Genomic DNA, 19,174 nt, shown 5'->3' on the forward strand with positions numbered 1-19,174 from the left:
TCTCTCTCTCTCTCTCTCTCTCTCTCTCTCTCTCTCTCTCTCTCTCTCTGTTTATCTCTCTGTCTTCTCTACCTCTTCAAAAGTCTATTTTGCTTCTAACCACTGCATCCCTTATTCTTCCTCCCCTTTTATCATTTCCACCTTTCTCTTATTCCCTTTTCCTCCTATTTCCCTATTTGGTAACTTATCTTTGTATACACAACCGAGTGGGTGTGTGTGCATGTGTGTGTGTGCATGTGTGTGCATGTATGTGTGTATGTATATATACATATATGCATATATTTACATATATGCATATATGAAGAAAAACAGAAATAGTGATCATGACCATGAATGTAGATGGAATGTGAGCTCACCCATTAAACAGAAGCAAATAGCAGAATGGATTAGAAACCAAAATTCAGTATTATTTTGTTTACAAGAATCACACTTGAAACAGAAAGATAGACATAGTTAAAATAAATGGCTGGATTAGAATCTACTATACTTCAGCTGAAGTAAAAAAAAAAAGGCAAGGTTAGTGATCATGATTTCAAACAGAGTAAAAGAAAAGATAGGCTTAATTAAAAGAGATAATCAGGGAAACTACATTAGGCTATAAAGTACCACAAATAATGAAGTAATATAAAAAATATAGCATGTGTCTCTGATAAAGATCTTATTTCTCAAATATATACTGAGTATAGAACCGAGTCAAATTTACAAAAATAAGAGCCATTCCCCAATTAATAAATGGTCAAAGGACATGAACAGGCAATTTTCAGAAGATGAAAACAAAGCTATCTATAATTATATGAAAAAATTCTCTAAATCACTATTAATTAGAGAAAGGCAAATTAAACAACTCTGAGGTATCACCTCACACATATCAAGTGACAAATGCTGTGGGGGATGAGGGTATACAAATGAATTGTTGATGGAATAGTGAACTGTTCCAACCATTCTGGAGAACAATTTGGAACTATACCCAATGAGCTATAAAACTGTGTACACCTTTGACTCAGCAATACCATTACTAGGTCCATATCCAAAAGAGATCAGAGGGAAAGGAAGAGGACTTACATGTACAAAGATATTTATAGCAGCCCTTTTTGTGGTGACAAAGAATTAGAAATAAGAATTTGAATTAGAAATCAAGGATATCTCTCCAATTGGGAAATGACTGAACAAATTATGGCATACGATTGTGAGGAAGTACTATTGAGCTATAAGAAATGACAAGGGAAGTGGTTTCGGGGAAAGAAAGAAAAAAAAACAAAACATGGAAAGAACTCATGGAAAGTAAAGTGAGAAGAACCAGAAGATCGTTGTGCACAGTAACAGCATTGTTGTAATGATGATCAACTGTGAAAGACTTGGCTGCTCTGATCAATATAATGATCCAATACAATTCCATAGTACTCAGAATGAAAAACTGCTATCCACATCCAGAGAGAGAACTAATAGATACTGAATCCAAATTGAAGTATTATTTTCTCACTTTAATTTTCTTGCTTTTTTGAAATATGGCTAATATGGAAATATGTTTTGCATTATTTAACATGTGTGATTACTATCACATTGCTTATCTTCTCAGTGGGTTTGCTAGGGCATTGGAGGGAGGAGCAAATTTATAACTCAAAATTTAAAAAGACAAAAATTTTAAAAACATGTAATAAATGGAGATGTTAAAATACAGACAGACAGACAGACACACACACACACACAGAGCCCACACACACATGTTCTTAAACCTAAAACTCCAAATCCCCATCCATTTTTTTTTCTGAGAAGGGGTTTATAGGCTTCCCCAGAATACCAAAATTGTTTAATATATAAAAATAGTTAAGAACTCCTATTCTAGGGTCAAAGTTGGTACTTCATTGTTGCTTTTGTTATTCAGTCTTTTTCTGTTATGTCTGACTTTTTATAACTCCTTTTGGGGTTTACTTGGCAAAGACACTGGAGTGTTTTGCCATTTCCTTCTCCAGTTCATTTTACAGATGAGGAAACTGAGGCAAACAGAGTAAAGTGACTGACCCAGAGTCACATAGCCAGTTAGTGTCTGAGGCTGGATTTGGATTCAGGTCTTCCTGACTCCAGACTACGTGTTCTATCCATTGTGCCACCTAGCTGTCATCAGTACTTCACCTGTAAGTAATACAAACATCTATGACTGATAGAAATTTGAGAGAGGAAAAACAAACTAAACTCTGGACTTTAAATCACCTTCTATTCTCATGGAGGAGAGATCCTACAATCTTTCCCAGAATGTATGGGTGTTCAAAGAAAAGGGAAAAAATAGTCAGAATAGAAAGGAGGAAAAAAAATTATGGGAGGAATATTGGAAGGGTCATTAGGAAATTCCTTAGTAATCTTAAGGAAACCATTTGGATATGCAGGAGTTTCTGCTTTCTCTGACTTTGAAACGTTTTCTCCTATATCATCCCTTTCCACTAAATGAAATGCAATGAAAGTTCCAGATTCCTGACCACTTCTGTCCTTGAACAATAAATTGAAAATAAGGGTAAATCTTGAGGAACTAAATCATATACAATCACATTTAAATGAAAGGGGGCAACATAGGGCTCAAAGTAGTTTTTATTTGCTCTCTGATGTGAAAAGGTGCTGAGAAATTTTAACTAATAATTGGGTTTGTTTTTAATCTGAATTGATTTTGTCTAAGTTTTTTAGTAAAACCATACTCTGTGGGAAAACAAGAAATTCATTGGGGCAAACCACCAAGCAGAATGATCATGACCACAATCATGTTGACAGCTGAAGTTCAGTGACAAGAATGGAAAGAGGGAAAGAAGGAAAGAAGGAAGGAAAGTGGTTACATGATGTATTTTAACATTGTTTTTTTTAATATTTGTGCATTTTATTTTAGTAAGCAAATGTCAAGAGAATCAATTAATTTATATTTTAACTCATAGAGCAAGCTCCTTGAGAGTTGGGGCTGTCTTTTATTTTTCTTTCTATTTCAAGCACTTAGAATAATGCCTGATGCATAGTAGGCAATTAATAAATATTTGTTGACTGATTGACTAGTGGTGCTGAAAAAAATATCTAATTAAATAAAGAACACAAGCATTGCATTTGGAATCAGAGAGCCTGGGTTCAGCTACCAGCTTTACTACTTTCTAGCTGTATGACCTTGGGCAAGTAAGTCACTAACTCTTTCTGCCTTTCAGTTTCCTCATCTGTAAACTGAGGGAGAGGTTCCCTAGATTAGATATGTAGAGAACATGGCCACTGTCAGAATATAGAGTACAAGATTTATTTGTGTGGCTGAATCAAATTAACATGTAATTGAGAAATATTTAACAAAATAAATAAAAATGGAATAAAACATAGGTGATGTTAATATATGGTTTTCTAAATCAATATATACCCTCATTCCTTAAGTATAGTTTAGTGCCCCCATTTCTATTTGTGTTTGACACCACTGGTAGAGATGATCTTGAAGGTCCCTTTGCACATCAAAATCTAAAATCTTATTTCTCTTAGATAAAGATGTAGCACCATTAATATTAATGTTACAGGTCAATATACTTTCTTGTCTTTGTTTCATCATCTTTGAATTGGAGAGATGTGAGATACAGATGGACAAAGAAAACTAGACAGGTCAGAGAATAGAACAGAATACTGAAGAGAACATTACAATGATACCACCTACTGGTTACTGTTACAAGCAAAATGAAGAGATATTCCTGGCACAGAGATGTTACATTGCTTTTCCTATTAATTTTGAGTGAAATATTATAGTTTAATTTTGATAGATTCTTCTGCAAGATGCAAAGCATGTGAAAAAATTCTATAATGTATTAGATAAAGAAGAAAGATCTGGATTGCATTATAAAATGTTATAAAAAGTACACAATTTACATCCATTAATCCATAATCTATGATAATTCAGCAAGCACTGATTGGTGTGTGTGTGTAGGTTTTGTTTTTTTTTTTATGAACTGTGAAGAAAGGGCTTTATTCAAATGTTTGAATGTACTTTAAAAGCCGTTTCCAAACAAATAATTCACATGTTAATTATAAGCCATTCTTATCGATTCATTAAAAGCAATTTCCCTACAAAGTAAGTCTTTATTAGCCTGGTTTCAGTTCTTACATAAAACAATAAAAATGTAACAAATGCAAAACCTAACAGTGTATAATTCAAATTTCTCTTTCATTTGGACTGTTCTATGTTTCATTAGGTCATATTAGGGAGAAGATGGAACATAGTAATCTATGGATGATACATTATCAATTATTATATGAAAAATCACAAATGGGGAAACTGTTTCTTTGAAATAAATATTATATTTTAAAATTAGATTAGAGAAGCCTTTACTCTTTTCTGAGATACAGATATATTAACAAGAATAGACATTCATCTTGTTCCTAAGTAGCAAAAATGAAATATGTAATCCTTCCCATAGGGTATAATGAGGCAAAAAACAATCTCAGAAAAGTAACATCCACTTCCTTTTTATTTCATTCAGGAGTCATTTAGAAAGTTAAATGTAATTTTAACCTATCTGAGAAATCATCATTAACTAATTGAAAATATTTGTTGAAGGTGATGAATCTTCTCTTGATTTCTTAACTTGTACAGGGTTCTAATACATTAATTCCAAATGAGAAAAGTTTAATCATTCTTAATGGTTCAAGGATCATTTATAAACTATATGTGGCCTCTTGACCAAGAAGTCTTACATCAGTACATTCACCATATATTCTATTTTATCACTGTAACCTTGAATCTTAAAGTAGTTTAAAGCCAAATTTGGGAATTTAAGCACTAGATATATACAAATAACCTCATGTTTGACTATAAAGACAAACAACAGATGGCTTATGTTTAGGGGATGAGGCAAGATGATTAGTTTTGGTGAATTTTAATTGGTCATATTTTTATTAAAAATAATAACTCTCTCAATTGCATCCTACAGTAATGCAAATCAGCCTTACTGGTCAAAACTCAGCCAAAACAATTTTAAAACAATTAATGTCCATACCTTTACACTAACTCTCTATAATAATGTATATTATTTTCCTTAAAATGGTTTATTTGGGCATTGTGCCTTGTTCACATCTAGATTATTAGTAGAATCAAGAGGCAATGGACAAAATGGACTACTTATCTGCTTTTCACTATCTGCTTTTTCCCATCTCTGTTATTTTTGCTCATAGAATTCCTGGACACTTTTATGTTTACACTGTCTCCCTTATCCTCCCACTTCATTTCTTTCTGTTAAAATCTGGCCTGTCTTTCAAGGCCCAGCTTAAATATCACTTCTTTAATGAAGCCTTCACAGATTCACTCCCTCTACCTCCAGACATAAGTGATATCATCCTTTCAACTTTCAGAGCACTTTTTTCAACACAATATATTTCATTTTGCATATACACATATATACATCATATATGTATGCATATATATATACATACATATACATCATACACACACATAATATTTCTAAATCATAAGCTCCTTAAAACAAGTAGATGTCTCACTGATGTTTGAATTTTCTTTATATATGTCCCACTCGGATGCCTCATTCTAGCATGAAGGTGACTCTGTGTTCTTAAAAGATTTGACAGAGGAGTCAAAGATCTGACAAAACCTTTAGAGCTGGAACAGCCTGGTGAAAAATTTTAGACTTGTTGTGAAAGGACTTGCCTAAGGACTTCCATTTCATCTAAGAGGCAAGAGATTCACTGAAGATTATTGAGCAGGAACATCACATTGAAGTATTTCTTTTTATTATATATTCCATATGTATATGGATAAAGCATAGTGTCATATCCATTAAGTGTTTATTAAATGAAACGTAGTGATGCTTCTTTTAAATATTAAAAAAAACCATGGATGTAATGGAACTATTCTAAAGGTACTTGTACAAACTGGTTCTAATTCTGTCTCTCTGAACTAGATTCCTGTTTGACATTGATCAATTTGCTTAACCAATATGAGCCTCAGTTCAGAAATATTTAACAACAGGTTACATAAAGGGTGATAACTTTATTTTAAAGCTGTGAAAAATTCACATATATTATGTGCTTAGGCATGGGAGGATTATGAGCTGTGTTAGAGGAGGCAAAGTCCTTTATAACCATGCATCCTTGAAGTATTGGAGGCAACTCAGTTCTATAAGTATTTACTAAACAAGTACTGTTTACAGGGACAAGTGCTTATCATACAAAGTGTTTGGTAGTGGGGATACAAAGTCAAATTCAAAACAGTACTAGCTCTCAAAGAACTTATATTCTGCTGGGAATGTGTAACATTTACATAAATGAGTAAATACAAACTAAATTGAGCAGGGAGAAAGCTCTAACTATTAGAGAGATCAAGAAAAGTGTGGGTATTGAGTTGAGTTTTGAAGGGAATCAAGAAATCTAAAAGGCAGAGGTAAATAGGCAGTGCATTTAAGACATGGAGGACTGACTGAGTAAAAGCAAGGTGGGAAAGAGATGAAATGCCCAGTTCAGGAAATAAGAAAGTAAGCCTACTTGGTTACAAAGGAGAGTGGATAAAGGGTAGTAATTTGAAATGTCTGAAAAGGTAGGCTGGAGTCAGACTATAAGGAACTATTAATGTCAAGTTAACGTGTTTATATATTATTCTATGGGCAAGAAGGATAAACTGACAATTCTTGAGCAAGGGAAGAATGTTGAAACTTTTTCTTTAGAACTTAGTACAATGTCTTGCATCTGGGCAGTGTTTATTAAATAAAAACATTGATTTTTTTTCTAAATTTAATTATACCTCTTTCAGTCTTAACTACCATTGAGTAATTCACTTCAGCTCTCTAGTCCTCAGTTTATTAATCTGTCCAATTAATTGAATTATTTAAATCATGCTTTAAATCATGTATAATATCTTCTCCAGCTCTGAGTTTCTATTTCTATGTGGTCTTTGAAAAATCTAAGTATATGGCACCATTATGTTCTAGATCTTGTAATAAACTTAACTGAGTTTGCAACAAAATATTTGAAAGTAGCAGAAATCTAGATGACTTAAGTAAATGGCAACCAGTTCTGTTTTTATCCTGTCATCAAGTACTAAGATGTTGAGAACTAATATTAGATGTATTCCATAATCCAATTTTTCTACTGAAGTGGATTCCATAGTCTAGAAAGAAAGCAGATTCTCTATGTCTCTATCTCTGTCTGTCTCTATCTGCCTCTGTCTGTCTCTGTCTGTCTGTCTCTCTCTCTCCCCTCCCCCAATTAAATAGTATTGATCCAAAGTGCTTTATTTTGAAAACTACATAGGTCAAAGCTAATATACGTTTCATCAACTCTAACTTTATGAAATTTTTTTTCAAATTCCAAGGCTAGCTCTTCATGAAACCTACAATGATCTTTCCTTCTCTCTCTTCTTACTCTTTTTGCACTAAATAATAATTGACATTTATGTACCACTTAAAGTTTATTAAATATTTTGCTCACTATCCTATAAGCTATTAAGGACAAGTATTATTATCACTTACTTATCATCTGTTCTACAAAATTAGAAATTTATCATATACTTTTCTTTTTTGATTGTCCATCTACTAATTTAGCTCTTTGATATTATCTTAGACTAATGGAATCTTTCACAATTCCTGTAATCAACAGGTGAAAAGGTTGACTTAATTGTAAGAACAAAACTAAGATTTCAGAGCAGTATAATTCCAGGTCAATCACTAGTCAATTTAGTAAATGACTTTTCTGTGTCTTCTGAAAACTGGAAATAATGCTTATTTAAAATCTCAGAAGAGTATTTACTTCTTTCCATACTTTACACTGTCTAAAAGCAAATAGGCAACAACTACAACATTGTTAACTATGTGTGGCAGGTATGACTGTAAAATAGTGAACAAATAAATTTTTAGAACTAATCTAAAACTTGATTTTACTCTATATCCTATTAGTAAAAATGAAGAGATGTGAAAGAATTAAAAATGAAGGGATATCAACTATCTAGTCCTGAAAAATAGAATGTTTGGAATGGAAAGAGCATTAGAGATCAACTGGGTCAGTCTCCTTTTATTAAACATCAGAATATCAGTACCAGATCTTAAACAATTTTATAAGGCAGAAATGATCAAAACTCTGTGGTACTGGCTAATAAATAGAAAGGCAGATTAGGGAAACAGAGTAGATATACAATGCACAATAGCAAATGATTAAAATTTCTGTGTTTGACAAATGTAAAGATTTAAGCTTTTGGGATAAGAATTCATTATTTGCTAAAAATTGTTTAGAAAACTGGAAAGCATTCTGGCAAGAATTGTGTATTGACCAATATCTTATACTTTTTACCAAGATAAGGGTCAAAATGGATACATGACCTAGATATTAAGGGAGATATCATAAATAAATTAGGAGAACATGGGACATAGTATCTATGAAACTTATGAATAAGATTATTTAAGAAACAAGAGATAGAGAATGTTGTGAGATATGAAATGGATAATTTTTATTACATTAAATTTAAAAAGGGTTGTACAAATAAAACTGATGTGGCCAAGATTAGCTGGGAAGCAGAAAATTGAGGGGTATTTATAGACAGTTTCTTGGATAAAGGTCTTATATCTCAAATATATAGAAAAAAATATCAAATTTATTAAACTATGAGTCATTTTCCAATTGATGAATGGTCAAAGGATATGAACAGTAGGGTTTTTTAATGAAGAAATGAAGAAAATGAAGAAAAATTCTCTAAATATTTAATGATAACAGAAATGCAAATTAAAGCAATTTTGAGATATCATCTCATATTTATCAGATTGAATAAAATAATAGAAGGGGGAAATGACAGATGTTGGAGGGGATGTGGAAAAAATGGGATACTCATACACTGCTGGTAGAACTGTGAACTGATCCAACCATTTTGGAAAGCAATCTGATATTATGCCCAAAGAGTTATAAAACTATGTATACCCTTTGACCCAGCAATACCACTATCAAGTCTATTTCCCAGGATTATCAGGGAAAAAGGGAAAAAAAACTTATATATTCTAAAATATTTATAGAAGCTCTCTCTGTGGTGGCAAAGAACTGGAAATTAAGTGGATGGCCAACAATTAAGGCATGGCTAAATAAGTTGTGGTATATGATTTTTGATGGAATCCTACTATGGTATAAGAAATGATGAGCACATTGGTTTTAGGAAAAAAAACATGGAAAGACTTGCATGAAAGAATGAAGAGTGAAATGAGCAGAACCAAGAGAATATTCTATACAGTAATAATAATATTGTTATAAGAATAACTTTGAATGAGTAAGTCATTTTTGAGTTTTATAAGTACTCAAATTAACTACAAAGGACCTATCAAGGAAGATGCTATCATGCATCCAGAAAAAAGATAAATTGAAGTATGCATAATATTTCTTTTTATATGTTTATAAATCTGTGTCTATTTCCTTCACCTGGGGGCATGATGTATAACATTTAACTTGCAAATAGGGCAAAACAGTGTGTTCAGCATCTTCCTTAACTGATCTAGACATTTGCTTGCACTTGGGATAAAAAGAAAAGGTTTTGAAGTTGAGATCCATTTTGGGGAGGACAACCCAAGATGATTCGGCCTGAATTTGATTTGCCTGCAGTACCTTCCCAGTTAGCAGAAAACAGAGGAAGAGTAGAAATTCCTGCCACCTCCTAGAAGTCTCATTTTTTTTCTTCATTTCTTTCTAATAAGTGTTAGAAACAGAAATTGAAACCATATTGTTCTAACTCAGATCAACTTTATCTGTTATACCATGCTAATGTCCAATTTTAAGTCAATGTGTTAACTCTTAAGGGAATTTTTACTTTTGAAATTTTGCTCTCATTAGACAAAGTGTCTTTTCCTCATGTAAAAGGAAATTTGAGCATCAGAAAAGGTTAGAGGGGATAAAGGGAGAAAAAACATCCCTCGTACAACTCAGTTAATACCCTAGAGCAGTCATATGGGGGACGAACGAATATATTCATGCCAAAGCCTCCCTTTAATAAGGAGGACTCAGAATTTTTCAGCAATGTTCATTTTTCATCAACTATGCAGCTTGGTTTTGACTGTGGGCACATCATGCCTACTTGTGCAACACTCTGCCTGCCTCTTTCCCTATTTTCAGTTTCCTTTTTTGTATTATCTTCCCACATTAGATTGTAAGCTCCTTGAGGGAAGGGGTTGTCTTTCTTTTTCTTATTTATACCCCTAGCTCTTAGCACAGTGTTTGTTACATAGTAGGCATTTAATAATTGTTTATTGATTATGACCATAACTATATGGAGACAATTTGCTGAAGTTGAAAAGACTGCTAGTTTTGGAGTCATAGTACCTAGATTTGGATCCCAACTCTACTACCACTCTTTACATATATAAATGCATATACACATATGTATCCAAGGTATTATACAGACACACGCATGTGTATATGCTATCGATACACATACTAATATACATACATTATGTATATAATGTATACTATATACATTACTAATGTATACTATATACATTATATACATTATGTATATAATGTAGCTCACATGCATATGTGAGCTACAAGTATATATACTTACATGCATGTATACATATATATACACATATGCAAACATATGTAATCATGTAAAAGTCATTTAATCTCTCTGAATTTCAATTCCTCATCTGGAAAAGGAGGGTTTTTGACTAGATGACACTTTTACCTATAAATCTATGATTCAATAATCTTTTTAATAAATGTTTTGTTGATTTGACTATTCCCATGCAGACAACTAGTCTAGTCTTGTCTCTAAAAGCACATATTTCAATACATCTATGTCTTTACACACATATATGTATAATCAATGATGACCAATTCTAAGTAATGTGTACATCAACATATATTATATAGGTATGTGCTGAAATAAGTACTGTACACTTAAAACATTTAAAGTCATTCTGCAGAAAAAAAAATCATATTTCCCCTTTTAAAACATTTTTACTTATATCCCTTTGAACTTGAAAAATCTACATTAGTTTACCGCCCAAGTCTTTGGTACCATTTAAAGTTAGTAAATCTCCACCCATCTATTCATACGAAATTCAAATTCCCATCCTACCTAGCCATCATGGTTTGACTATCTGTAAATATAGTAGGGCTCCTGTAACTTCATCACAAGTAGAGCAGTAGACCACATGCCTGATTCTGTCTTCCCAGGGAAGAGTAGGCCAGTGCAGATTAAAATAGTCAATCTGACAAATACTTATTGGAAGCTTATAATGGTTTTGGGTGCTACGGACGATGTAAACAATTCATTGTCATTTTCTCTAGGCTGCGTGATGTTTATCAGTTATTAAATGAAGACAGAGAGCACATGCTTATGAAATTTGGGAATGACATGAAACTGGGAAGGATAGTTAATATTTAATTTGAGTGACAAAATTAGTATCAAAAAAGATTTTGAGAAACTGGAATATTGTACTGAAATAAATATGAGAAACTTTTTATGAATGTAAATGGTTATCCTCAGGTTTAAATGCATAAATATAGAGTATGGAAATTATTTATGAGAAAGTCCTGTATTTTTACATAATCTCAACACATATCAAAAGATAAAATGGCAATCTCAAAATCTAATATGATAATAAGTGACAATAGTAGGAGTATTGTGTCTAAAAAATGAGAAGTAATAGTTATCTTTCCCAAGCTTCAGTAAGGCTCCAAGAGGGTTACTAGGATATTGACTTCTACTAGGATTGATAACTTCTCAATGATGTTGTAGAGGGAATTTGCTCTTTAGGTAAGGATGGTATTACATGATGTCCTAACTCTCATTTGCCTCTGAGGTTCTAAGATTATAAGTGTAGGCTTATCTTTCTGCATTTAAACACAAATGTCATCCATATAACTCAGTAGAGCCCTCAGAATGCTTTCTATGCCAAGACCTGCAATGCTTTCAAAGTGGATACACTTTGTGTGGATGCAAATTGCTGCTCTACAATACAGACACATTAATAGATGATCTTTGAGGATTGTCCCTGACAAAAACGTTTGCCCTCTTGCAGTCAACCTTGCAATGAGTCTTTTGATGACTTGATTTAGCATTGTACTAAAATATACAATGAGCACTAACATACATCTATAATATGATGTGTCCCTGAAATAACTCACCAAAGACAGTCCTTGCAGGTACCGATTCTCTATTTAGCCAGAATGATACTTGGGAGAGAATGACTGTCATGATACAAGGTAGGTAGGTCTGAATGACAAAATAGCCAATTTTTCTTTTCAAGTGGAAATGTGCTGTCATAACTGTATATTCACCTACATGAAAATGAAAAAAAAAGTTTCATTAGAAAGTTGAAAAGAATAATATTGTCTAAATAGATTGAGCATTTGGAGAGATCTGCAGATATCAGAGAAATTGTCATTTTAAAAAATCCTAACTATAGCACATTTTAAAATGTGAATGTACCATTTTTCTATCCCAATAATACTTTGAGATAAATTAAACATTTACCAATAATTTCAGAGGAGACATATAATCATACAATACCCTCAGCAGTGTTTTCCTTCAGAAGCATGACTTGTGAAAACATTGTGTATCAACAGACTCCCTCTGATGCTGGGGTTTCTTGACCTCTTCAGATTTCTCATGCCCACTAGCAGTCAACTCTGAGCACTATTTTATTGGCCCTAACTCTGTTTTTTTTTAAAATCTAGAACCTTAAGCACTGATCTCCAGTCACAGTTCTGTTGTTACACAGCTGATTTTTTGACCCAATTCTTTTACTTTTAGCCCAAATACCAACTGCGGGATTCCCAATGTTCTGTCAGAACTAATTCAGTTCATTCAGTCCTGTTGGGATCTTATGGCAGACTTCTTCTCTATTCCCTGGGTTTTAATTATTGCCAGATGTAAGCTAATTAACCCTCACAGCTGTCTTCTCATAAAATAGTGTGCCTTGTATCCTGAGCAGCAGCTTTTCCACACTACAATAAAAGGCCAAAGGTAATTATCTAGAAATCAGGAACTGTACACTCAAAATTTATTCAGAAACAATAGGAAATGAATAAATGAAATGGCGGGGGGAAGTAACTAAGTTTTTGGGCAAAGAGTAAAATGAAATTTTGGGCAAAGACATTATTACTATTTCAACAAATTTTATATTTCAGCCAACAAATCACCCTTCTGATGTCTCACTTTGATTCTTAGTCACTTGATCTTATTTTCATTTGTGTTTAACTTGCCTGTACTAGATTTAATTGTCTCCTTTCCAATTGTTTGGCCTAGGAGATCATACTGATTTAATCTGGACCCATCTGGAGCAACCTGAACTGAATCAGATGCGTTATAAGTCCAAATATAGGTGACTTCTGAGGTTGTGTATGCATCTGTAAAGAAAAAAAAATTGGAGAAAATAGCTTGTCAGCTTTTTAGTAGAAAACATCCAGAGCTGGAAATTGCAGAGTAGGACCATGGACAAAATATCAAGTACACTTATATTTACCATTCATGCTGTTTTAGAGCCAAATGGTGTTACTAAAATTAAAACAACTTTAGTATGAGTTGCAGGAAAGAAACTAAGCACTCAAATACCACTGTACTTTTTCTCCCTTTTCACAATGTCCATATGAGCTAGCTATAGTTAAGTTTATCTTATAGCTCCACATGTAGATATGAGGTCCCTTTAAATTCAGAAGACCTATAAAAAGATAAGCAACAAGAAAAAAAAGTCCCTAATAGTAAACAGATAGAGAAATTATCATAAAGAAACAGGTGGCTTCTCTAAGGCCAGCACGAGAACTAGGCAGTGATCTTTATGTCCAAAGTGTTCTAGTTTGTTGAACTAAATGTAACCTAGTTAGGAAATAATGACTTAGCTGGAGAGACATAGTTCATGTATAATAGAGATGAATTCATTGCAATGCAAAATCAAAACGATAGCTATGTTGCAAATGACATTTCTAAAATTGGTTCTTTAGTGCTTATAGAGTTCATTGGATGACTATATCCATGAGCTCAGAGTGAGGAGTTATACAGTATTTCTTTTTCTTTTTCTCCCACATTCTGTTTCATGATTTTGGCTGCAAAGAATGTGAAGTAGTTGCATCACCCACTAATTTGAATCCACTTTGAGGTGAGTGTAGCTGGTGAGATTGTACTGGGAACTGCAGGCCACCCGCTCTTCTTCCAGGCTAGCTCCTGTAGCCATCATACAGGGGAACAACTGTTGTCAAAATAGGACTTGGCAATTGTCTCTGAAGTTACACAGTGGCCACTGCTACTGAAGACTCAGAAGAGAAACCAACAAAGTCTTGGGCACTGTCAAATGGTATACCATCAAAAACTGATGTGGTTTTACTAATGGAAATGACATTGCCAATGATGTGTTACTCCTTGCTTAACCACTGTACCCTAAGGAAAACAGGGCCATTCCATTTGACTTACAGCTGAAATTTTTATTTATGCATTGTCTCCTATTATAATATGAGCTCCTTGAAGGCAGGAACTGTTCTGCTATGCTTATCTGGCTTGCATCCCCCAGTGCTTAGCATAGTGCTTTTCACAGATTAAGCATTGTTTAAAGTATTTTTTTCATTCTTTCAATCATTAACTGGATGTATATTTCCCTAATGCTTTAAAAGAACTATCCCTTGAAATTCCACTTTTGAATGATGATAGAAATAGCTGATGCCACACCTATTTTATCTTACATAGCCATGGAATGATACATGTTGAAAAGCTATTTATAAGTAAATACTTCCAATGTTTCCAGACCTAGCATCATATTAAGTCATGTGTTAGTCTTTATACTATTTAGTAAGCACTTTTCAATTAACCAATCCTAATGACTTTTCTATAGGAGAACATCAAAAGTAAGTTTTATGATGTGCAATTCTTCCTAGCAATTAATTTGATGAATGTCAAGTAATGCCTAGTTTTCTGAGCTTGGACATTTCAATTTGTGAGCCATATGGGAGAAAGTTCTACTTTTCTTCATGATTTTCACTGCCATCTATTTTCAAAAGACAGCAATGTTTGATTACAGAAATAACACATATAACAGCATTAAAAAGAATCCACAAAACTCAATTGGCAATTTCACACCTTTTTTTTAAGTTTGACTGATTGGAATACAGACTAACCTCAAAAATTAAAGCAATATGCTGCTGCAGTTTTTGCATTCATGAGAAAGCTCCGTATTGGAGACATTACAAAAATTCTTATAGATTGTGAGGAGCAGGGAAAGTCTCTAAAAGGAGATAGAGGATGCTCATGATGATAACTAATATTTACTTAGTAATTATTACTTATTTTTAACCTTATTTTTAAATTTTGAGTTCTAGATTCTCTCCCTCCCTCCAACTCGTCCCCTACCCACTAAGGCAAATGATATACCAATCATACATGTGAAATCATGCAAGATATCTCCATATTATTTGTACTGCAAAAAAGAAGCAAAAAAAATAAAATGAGAAAATTATAATTCAATTTACACTCAGAGTTCATCAGCTCTCTTTCTGGAAGTAGATCACAGTTTTTCATCCTTAGTCCTTTATAACTGCCTTAGATCATTGTATTGATCAGAACAGCCAAGTCCTTCACAGTTGATCATCCTTCCAACATTGCTGTTACTGTGTGTAATGTTCTTCTGGTTCTTCTCACGTTACATTAGTTCCTACAAATCTTGCCCTGTTGCTGTTGTTGTTGCTATTTTCCTGAAACCACCCCCTCATCATTTCTTTTTAACACAATAGTACTCCATCACAATCATATTCCTCAAGCGATGAACATCCCCTCAATTTCCAATTCTTTGCCACCATAAAAGAAGTGCTATAAATATCTTTCGTACATATAGGTCTTTTTACTTTTTCTTGATATATATGGAGTAGAGACCTAGGAATGGTATTGCACAGTTTTATAGCCCTTCGAGCATAATTCCAAATTGTTCTCTAGAATGGTTAGGCAAGTTCACTACACTACCAACAACTCATTAATATACCTATTTTCCTTCACTGCCCCCCCCCCAAGCATTTGTTATTTTTGTTAGGTATGAGGTAGTACCTCTGAGTTGTTTTGGTTTGCATTTTTGTAATCAATTGTCACTGAGACCATTTTTTTTATATGACTATAAATAACTTTTGATTTCTTCCTCTGAAAACTACTTGTTTATATCTGTTGTTCATCAATTGAGGAATGGCTCTTATTTTTATAAATTAGGCTCAGTTCCCTAAATATTTGAGAAATGAGGTTTTTATCAAAGAAACTTGCTGTGAAAAAATGGCTGCAGTATTTTATTAATTAGCCTAACTTTGCCTTCTAAGCTGAATCAAATGACCAGAAAGTGAAAACTGTTTTTTTTTATCCTTACTTTGGTTTTTTAAAAATCCTAACATATATTTACATTAATCTTTCTTTTTTCTTGCACCAAAGATTTCATTCATAGTTGATGTTTTTTTTGGGGGGGGTGAAGAATCTTCAGAAATGAATCAAAATTATCCTTACAAAATTATTCAAAAGTTTAGATTTTAATTTAATCATTGTTGAAACAAACTGAAGAAGTAGGCTAAACTCTATACAGGGTAAAATATAAGAACATATGGGAAATGAAAATTATAAAATTATATAGATCTAGAAAGTTAGAAATATAGTAATAGACTATGCCTCTTCTATTAGAAAGTGATGTAGATCCCAAACTGATTTTAGTTTTGTTACTGCTCTTAAATAAGAAGGAGAACAATGACCATAAGAATGAATAAAGCTCACTCCCTCCTGACAATATAGGAGAATGGGGTAGGGTAGGAGATAAGCATTTATATAGCACCTACTATGTTCCAGGCAGTGTGCGAGTACTTTACATACATTATTTCATTTGATCTTCACAACAATCTTGTGAAGTAGGCGATGTTATTATATTACAGTTGAGGAAATTGAGCGAACGAGAATAAGTGACTTGCCTGGGGTCACAGAACTAATAACTGTCTAGCCCAGATTTAAACTCAGGTCTTTCAGCTGTGCCACCTAGCTGCCTCTTTGGCATGTGAAGCGTGCCAAAATTGAGTGATTTAAAAGGACTACTGAGTCTGCCAGCAAAAAATATAGGTATTCCAAAAGTAACTCTGATGAAAATAAATTACTTTTTAAATGTGATATGAATCAGAAAAAAAGTGAGAAAAGGATGGAAAATGACTAGCTTTGAGAGAGAAAGGAATTTGAGATGAACATAAAGGATGAGATGAGCAATGTGAAATTCTCATTCAGCAGGAGGTCAAGCTAATCTGTAAGAGTTCTTTCATGATCATTGTTATAGCCTCTTCCCCAGAACTCTAGAGATTGGCAGACCAAGAACAGAAAATGAACAATAATAAACTAACACAAAGCAAGAGAACTTCCTCTACTTTGGCATTGCTAACATCTATTCATATCACTCATTGGGCAAACTTACCCAGGTGTTCCAAATCACTACATTATGAATATTCTGCCACTTTTTTAGTGCTGTATTTTAAAGGAATCTTTTATTTGTTGCATTTAAAACATTTGAATAAGCTCTCTTCCATTTTTATTCTTGTATTCTGAATAATTTGTCTTTTTAAAAATTATATTTAATATCTTGTTCCAAAGCTGTCTTTTTGTCCTGAAATACTCATTTAGGTTAAATTTCTTATTTTGATCTTAGATTTTCATTTCTCTCTGCAATGCAACTTACATAAGTCAAATGACTGCTTTCTGTTTTGTATCCACTCTCATTTACACAGTTCTGATGTCAATATTTCATATTAGTTATTAGAGATATTTAGATATTAGAGATAGTTATTAGATATTAGATTTAGATATTGGAGATAGTTATTAGATGTTCAACTGAGATTATAGATCTGAAGAGATCTTTTCTATGAAAATAAAAAGTTAATGAAAGATTTTGTGTGTGTGTGAGAGAGAGACAGAGATACAGAGACAGAGATAAAGAAGGAGACAAATAGAGTAAGACAGAGAGACAAAGGCAGAGACAGAGAGGAGAGAGATGGAACAGTGAATAAAATGCTGGGCCTAAAGTCAGGAAGACTTATCTTCTAAATAGGGTTACAAAGAGTAAGACATGATTGAAATGACTGTATAAAAACTATGTGTGTGTGTGTGTGTGTGAGAGAGAGAGAGAGATAGAGACGGGGACATTGATAAAGAAAGAGAAAGAGACAGAGACAGGGTATTATCAGGCCCCTTCAGAAGAACAAGATGCAGCATGAAAGATGATCAGTTTCTTATCCTATAAAACCATGAAAACAGCAAAGATATTCTGTAGTTATTTTGCCAGCCAGACTTCAATGTGGCACACTTGAGCTTTCTAAGGAGAACAAGGTACTGACAGACAATGGTGGTAAATTGTAGAATAGTTGCCAAATTACATAGAGTTTCATCATAGAGGATTCCTTCACTGAAGAAACCATAGGTCTAGACCAAATACCCCCTCTTTTGTATGAAGAGGTGTTGATTCACAGAGTGACCTGGAATATTCCACTGTACAGGAACCAGGAATATGGTGGGTGCCCAAAGGAACATGGCATCCAGAAAAGAAGTTTCTTTTCAAGTGTGAATGAATCTGTAAATTTTCACAACAATGCTTTATACCAGGGAGCAGGTACTTGACATTTTCCCTGTGATTCAGATAGTATGATGCTGCTATCTGATCCAGAGTATTCCAACAACTGCTAATTGGTCAAAGACCCAGAGCCTTAACATACGCCCTGTGTATCCAGCAATGGTTGTATCTAGAAAATAAGTTAAATTATTTCTCTCCAATTAATATCAGAATACCAAATATCCTAAATTTCATTGTATTGGGAAGCTGCAATGGTAGTACCATACAATCTTTTTTTTTTTAAAGCTTTACCATCAGAGATTTTTCAAAGTGGAGAGATTACTATATACTCAGAATTGGTAAGCTCATTACTAATGTATGTACACTTTGCAATATAAGATGACTTTGTATCAAACAAGGGCCTGTTCCAAAGGGAAATATATAAATATATAAATGTTTCCATGAGGAAAACAGTAATCTAAAAGTTGAAGTAAAAACATAACATGTCTTAGTTTGGATAGGACCTTAGAGACCAAGTAGTGAGTCAGTCAATAAATATTTATTAATCACCTACTATGTGCCTGGCACTGTGCTAAACTTTGAGGATACAAAGAAAAGCATGGCAGTCCCTGCCATCAAAGAGCACATAATCTAATGAGAAA

At 33.3% G+C, this 19,174-nt stretch overlaps 1 protein-coding gene across 1 annotated transcript in view; it reads right to left on the reverse strand.

Annotated features, from left to right (window-relative positions):
* Nucleotides 1-19,174, reverse strand: part of GABRA2 (gamma-aminobutyric acid type A receptor alpha2 subunit) — a 125,381-nt gene that overhangs the window by 17,245 nt on the left and 88,962 nt on the right. The window contains exons 7-8 of the mRNA XM_027836354.1: nt 13,186-13,329; nt 12,106-12,258 (exon numbers count right to left, since the gene is read on the reverse strand). Coding sequence (XP_027692155.1) covers nt 12,106-12,258; nt 13,186-13,329 — 297 coding nt within the window. The remainder of the gene's footprint in view (nt 1-12,105; nt 12,259-13,185; nt 13,330-19,174) is intronic.

The sequence above is a fragment of the Vombatus ursinus genome, unplaced genomic scaffold (genome assembly GCF_900497805.2).
Source record: "Vombatus ursinus unplaced genomic scaffold, bare-nosed wombat genome assembly UNPS02014818.1, whole genome shotgun sequence".
Lineage (NCBI taxonomy): Eukaryota > Metazoa > Chordata > Mammalia > Diprotodontia > Vombatidae > Vombatus > Vombatus ursinus.